Source organism: Leiobunum rupestre, chromosome 7 (assembly GCF_980474605.1).
Source record: "Leiobunum rupestre chromosome 7, qqLeiRupe1.1.hap1, whole genome shotgun sequence".
NCBI classification, from domain to species: Eukaryota; Metazoa; Arthropoda; class Arachnida; order Opiliones; family Sclerosomatidae; genus Leiobunum; species Leiobunum rupestre.
Genome location: NC_143390.1, coordinates 29,128,216 through 29,134,215, shown reverse-complemented (window position 1 = coordinate 29,134,215; position 6,000 = coordinate 29,128,216). Strand labels below are relative to the sequence as shown.

General features: G+C 38.8%; 1 protein-coding gene across 1 annotated transcript; it reads right to left on the bottom strand.

The window, feature by feature from the left end:
* Window positions 1-995: 995 nt before the first annotated feature.
* On the bottom strand, window positions 996-5,942 carry LOC149935980 (uncharacterized). Its single transcript, XM_090181121.1, has 20 exons — window positions 5,846-5,942; window positions 5,642-5,777; window positions 5,338-5,574; window positions 5,134-5,276; window positions 4,916-5,062; window positions 4,554-4,796; window positions 4,363-4,470; window positions 4,203-4,292; window positions 4,016-4,145; window positions 3,835-3,950; window positions 3,317-3,392; window positions 3,136-3,250; window positions 2,959-3,077; window positions 2,781-2,887; window positions 2,675-2,723; window positions 2,350-2,616; window positions 2,023-2,271; window positions 1,707-1,955; window positions 1,580-1,642; window positions 996-1,513 (listed from the first exon to the last, which is right to left on the bottom strand). The coding sequence occupies exons 6-20, from the start codon at window positions 4,611-4,613 to the stop codon at window positions 1,374-1,376; spliced, it is 1,938 nt and encodes a 645-aa protein (XP_090037247.1). The 5' UTR covers window positions 4,614-4,796; window positions 4,916-5,062; window positions 5,134-5,276; window positions 5,338-5,574; window positions 5,642-5,777; window positions 5,846-5,942; the 3' UTR covers window positions 996-1,373.
* Between the last annotated feature and the right edge of the window lie 58 nt (window positions 5,943-6,000).

Sequence of the window (6,000 nt, the reverse complement as noted above, 5' to 3'; positions counted from 1 at the left end):
CTTTATAAGTAACTTAAACCAAATTTTTAAATCATATTAAAAAGTAAAAATCCAGTTATACATTGTGGTGATCACCCCAAAAAAAATATTGTGTGGTCAAAAAGTAATGGGATAAATCTTAATCGACGATTTTGTTTTCATTTAAGGTTTTTACTTAATTTCATGCGATTGTAGTTAGAGATACGGTAATTAAATTTGGAGCAGTTGTGCAACATAATGGGACAGTTAGATCAAATCATATATCTCAAAAAGGTTGGTCGGGCGGAAACACTAGAATTCGGGGAGCTTTCGGGATTTGGATTAGGTCCACATACATTAAATATGTGCAAAAATGAAGCTACCTTTTATTTTATTTGAGTTGAATGTCTAGATTACGTGGACTAGTTTCTGCTGCTAGCATTACTTCCTCTGTTGCTATCTTCTCTTCCTATATATCCTACTACTCAAACGAATTCTGGGTCGCGGTATCGTCAATGACTTAACGAAACGAAACCTAATAGCTGAATAAGCAAATTGTTTTCAACACCGACGAACTTGTTTTACTGTTGGGGTCGACGTCATAGAAACGAGTTATGCGTTTTTTTGTTCGAATTTGGCGTCTGCTTCAGGTACACTGGGTGATAGTGAAACAGCAGCGGCCTTTGAGAAAATAACAATTTTGGTCCTATTTAGTATTTTAGTATTTATTCTACATGTTGGCAAAGTATTGGGTGGGTTATGGACTCCATAAATGAAAATATTCCTAGGTAGGTTTTAATATATTTTATATTTTTGTCGTGTAGTTTTAAGGCTTTCTTTACGTAGGACAAGGCCTATCGGAAATAATGGCACTATCAAAAGTTGGCATATGGTACATACCTTTAGATATACAAGAAAAGCAATTTATCTTATCTTGAAACTTTCAAAATAAGTTTCAAATGTTTAACGAATAATTTTCTAGTTTATTAAATAACAATTTAACCTAAAAAGATGGTGAAACGATCGAAACATAAACTTTAGCAGGCGACACTTTAGACGAAACCGAAAAAAAAACGGCTATTACGGCCAACTAAAAAATGTATCGGTTGGAAATACTCCCAACAGTAAAAAGTGAAGCGCCGGATTTACGAAAACACCTATTTAAATGTAGATAACAATAATTTTCTTTCGTTAATTCTTAGCGAGTAGAAACGTGACCAGTACATAGCACGGTGGTCCCTTGGCTATTATCACAGCTATTATTATTATTGTACCAAAATGAGAAAACCATTTACGAAAAATTCAATATATCTATTACACTATTCCAGCAATGCGCTATTATACAAAAGTAGAACAAGTACAGTCGATTTAGCTTACGTTATAATTTACAAATAATAATAGACGTGATTAATTAATCAGGGGTTTTTAACGAATCCTACTGCCGTTCCATCGGAGTTTCGTTGGCGACTTCGGTACCAAGAGTACAAAAAGAACGTTCCCGCTCCAAGGATGATACCGAAAATGATCACCCCGATGATGGTGCTGGCGAATCGACCTAACATAAAAACAGAGTCGTGTGCTCATTTGTTCAATACGAAAGGAGAGACAATTAGTGGCCTACCTCCTGAAACCCTATTGCCGTCATCTAGGACAACCGCTGGTCGAGAAGACATTTGAGGGCGTCCTAGTTTAAAGACAAACGATGAACGAGTTTCATTTTGTCTTCGCTAGTGCAGGCAAATACTTACTTATGAAATTGGAACAGCTCTCAGAAAGTTTTAGATCGTATCCCGGGGCGTCCGACGTGACGGGGAAAAGTTGACAACTGGAAGCGAGCACGCTTGATCCGGGACAGTAATTTATCGAAAGGCAGACGAAGTCCGTCGATTCCGAGCACACTTTGGCGCATTCCTCGAACGTCAGCGTGTTCGTAACCATCGAAGCTGGACCCGTTAGCTCAAATTGACCCATGTCGTTGAACTCGGTGGCGTACTTGACTGCGCATTCGCTTATAGTTAGTTAGTGACAGAGTGCTACAACTTACGAATCATCGTAGTAACTTACGCGAGAAATGACTGCACAGGGAGGTTCCAGTCTTCAAGCTGTTTTCTTCCTTCAAATCCAGAGTGTGTGTGTCGTGCATCACGCACAGGCGACTGCTTTCGCAAAACTCGAATCCTTTGCAGGAGAAAGACTTCTCTTCTCGACAGGCCAGGGCGCACTCGTTGACAGAGGCCAATTCACTGTGGTACTTTTGACCTTCGCGTTGGGTCGTCATTCCGGGGTACTTCTCGAAGAAATTGAGAGCCCCTCCTATCGTATTTTAATTTAAATCGTAATTAATTTAAATTTCGCTGAAACTTAATAATTATTGTTAATTGTCGGACCTACTTCGATAAACGTTGCAAGAGGTGGCGGAATCCTTTTCCATTTCTTCGAGACTGGTGGCGCGGTTGGCGTCTACAAAGACGGAGCTCAAACGGCAATTGCCGTCTGCCCGGCAAAAGGAGAAACTGGAGCAGAAGATGGTTTCCTCGTCCTGGCACATTTGGTAGCATTCGGAAGGCGACGTAGTTGACAGCACCTCTTTGACCGTTTCCACCCCTTTGTCCAGTTTTCGTTGGGTGAATGCTGTTTCGTACAGGTCTTTGTCTTGCCCTGTGATCCATGAATTTTAAATTAACCTTACTCCAAATAACGTTGAGTGGTTCCTTACAATTAAAAGGAGTTACTCTTTTTTCTATTTTGTTCGATACAAGGGTATTCTGAGAGAAATTAATCAATATTAATATTTGGGAAATTTTATGTAAACTCTTTTGTACCTCAGAAGTTATATCAATTTTTAATTTTCCCGCATTTACGTTTCGCTCAAGATTTTGGAGAGCCTGTGATAAATTAGGTTGGTTCGCCCTAGAATTTAAGTCAGATCCTAAAGCGAAAAATTCGTAGTTTTTACAAAATGAAATTTTAAGTCTGGCTCGATAGTAATAGGAAACTTACTGAAGTAAAGTTGACAATCGCCCGTTACACTCTTGTGGTTTTGGTCCCAGTCTTCGTCGCTGATGTCTGTGTTTGTTAGATAACATTTGACAACCTCACCCTTGCAGAAAGTGAAACCCCTGAGAACCAGTAATCCATTAAGAATACACTCATGAGTTTGCTTTCCAATATCCTTACTTGCACTTGCCATTGGAAACGCAAGATGCTGCGCAATCGTCTTCTACTTTAATTGCAGTTGTCACTTCATTCTCGCTACTGAAAGGATTTTTAACATCGGAAACGTAGAACCCGGCTAATTACAAACGGAAATGTGAGTGTATGTCAATTAATCATTTCATACGAGTAATAAAGCAATTACCAATGGCGGGTGGTTTGTCAAGCATAACTCCCAAAATTGAAACGTCACTTTTACCAATCTCATCGCTCGTGAAAACCTATGTCAATTGTACGGTCGTTGTTGTTTATATAGGTCAACTGTTAGACACATTTGTTAAGAGACTTCACAGGGGTAACGCCATTAGAGGTTTGTTTTTAAATAACCAAAGTCTTATCAGATGGCGCCAGGAGCCCCAATGTTCTGACACTTAGAAATATTTGAATTGTCTAAAACCCGCGATTTTTTTATCGTAGTTCTTAAATCTTATGTCGGTTTTTCTGAGTTGAGCTATTGCTTATAATTTTTTCAAGGCATAAAATGGAGTTATAATTTTATTGCTGTAATATATTAGTGACTATTTATTTCCGCCAAACAGTTTAAATTAGCGCTATCTAGTATAAATAAAAGGCATAACATCTAAATCTTAAAGGCTTCACTCTAAATGTCTGTTTCCCTGTAAGCAATTTGTGAAACGGTGCATTAGATTGTCTTTATCATACCCTAATAGAAGATACTCTGAGTAAAGAAACTCCAGCAGCCATTGCGATGGATAATCTTGCATTTAACGCAACGCGGTCTCTGTTGAAGGACTTCTGATTCAATATTTTGTTGTCAACTGAAACAGTTTCATTATAGATAAATTCCGGGAGTTCAGTACAGTTCTAACAGGCTACACCGTACCGGGAAAATGGACCATGAAATAGTCCTTTCGCGTCTCGGGAGTGAAGCATCTTTCGACATTGATGTCCTCGTAAAATAGTCGAACTTTCGCTTCATCGAATTCGAACGTGTTTGCTTCCATCAACATAACCTGGTGAAGAATGGTTTAGTGGACAATTTAAATTAAATTTTCGTCTTTCAAGCTTACGGGTGAAGTTTCGTTGAATTGCAGTCGCATTTCGCTTCTAACAAGAACTTGTAAATTGTCATCGTTGGAAACAACTGACAAGATTTCAGGCTTAAAATATAACGGTAAGAAAGTCTTTAAATTTATAGCTAATACTTGAAGAATTTGATTTCTTTATTACCGACATAAAGTAGACAGTTTGTACTATTCTCTTGTAATATTGCCCAAAGAAATACACGTCTTTTTTGACGGTCTCCCAAATGTCGCAATAAATGCTACGAGTCAAACCCTTTAAAGGGCGGAAATTGTAAACATTATCTTCTCGGCTTCTAGAAACCCGAAAAAATAGGAGTTTATTGATCAACGACGTACCCTTCCTAGATAGTAATAGGTGCCGTCCAGTCCCAAGAATTTGTTTCCGTTCTGCATCATTCGGACAACACCCGATGGTTCCTTTTGAAACAAAGAGTCCTTGATTCCCCCAAGAGTGCAAGTGCCGTTGGCCACCGTCGAGTACTCCACGCCAGTAGAGAAGTCGGCGACCGTCGTTAGAGGCTGGAATTTGCTATCCAACCCGTGCGATTTCGTTATTTCGTTTATGGCGTCGAACCAAAACTGAATGAAAGCGAAGTTAATCTAAGGTTCCTGTCATTCGCGAAACAGGTCAACTCTGCCAAAGCAGACTCGTATAATATCCAAGCTAGTATAGTTGACGTATTTATCCAATATTATACCTTGTAAATAAGGACGTGGTTAACTACGTTTTCTTGGGATTTGTAGATGTTGTAGACCTCGGAGGTGTACGAAAACTGATCTTCCACCAAAGGCAATGTCCTAAACCCATTAGAATTCAAACCATCGCAACCCACGCCAGCTTGAACCTTCGCTTTCCATAGAGAACAGCTTTATCAAATCATTTTGTAAAACGTTGTACAGTAATTTTATAACGTACGTTTAAGGTTGAAAATTTCGGAATTGATGGGATGAAAGAGATGAAATCTATCACTGTGTTGGTTATAATAGAACCGTGCCCTTTGGCTTCAACCCGAACTGGAACCGGTTTGTCCGAAGCACCGAAACCATTCCACTTCGAACCTAAACGGATGGATTTTCAGTTTAGTTACAATCCCACTCTTTGTAATTATTCAAAGTGTACTTGAGATGTAATAGTACAGATAAGCGTCATTGTCTTCCTTGTCGTTCGCTCCGCAAAGAATACAAGGAATACCACGAATGATCACGCTGTCATTGAGTAACGTAGGAGGACTAGCAGTTTCGCGCCAAAGAACGGATGAAGGACCCACTATAAGGTTTTTGAGTTCCAAAGTTTCCCACGAAAGCGTCTGCTCGTTCAGAGAGAAATTTTTGAAAGAATCGACTTTGCAAGAATTACCTGCAATGTTAACAACGATTCGTAATTTTTCATTCCAGATTTAAGTAGCTGTAATGTAAAAACTTGCCTTCAAAGTTAACTGTTTGCTGAGAGTCCGAGAAATAGTAGAAAGATTTTGAGGCTCCGCTATTCAACAAAACAATCCGACCTCGCTTCCGTTTCAAGTCGTGAAACTCATCCACAACGTACGTAAATGTCTTATTCTGTTCACCCCACGAAGGATTTATTTACGTCTACTAATTTAAAACCAAAATATTTTCATAGCACTTACATCGCCAGTATCCCGGGTTACCTCAACTTGGCTTCGATATCCATTTTCCACTAATTGTTGAATATTTAAACAAGGATTATTTGGATCTAGAAAGCAAAATTTATATTATTTTCGCAAGAAAATACTGCCAAGAAAAAATATATGGCTTACTTGTT

What these genes read in the sequence shown, in the direction of transcription:
- LOC149935980 (XM_090181121.1), bottom strand. Translation starts at nt 4,613, where the DNA reads ATGATGCAGAACGGAAACAAATTCTTGGGACTGGACGGCACCTATTAC. An exon ending in TTTCATGGTCCATTTTCCCG is followed by an intron (nt 3,951 to 4,015) that starts GTACGGTGTAGC and finishes AAACTGTTTCAG; the next exon opens with TTGACAACAAAATATTGAAT. An exon ending in AAATTGATATAACTTCTGAG is followed by an intron (nt 2,724 to 2,780) that starts GTACAAAAGAGT and finishes AATTTCTCTCAG; the next exon opens with AATACCCTTGTATCGAACAA.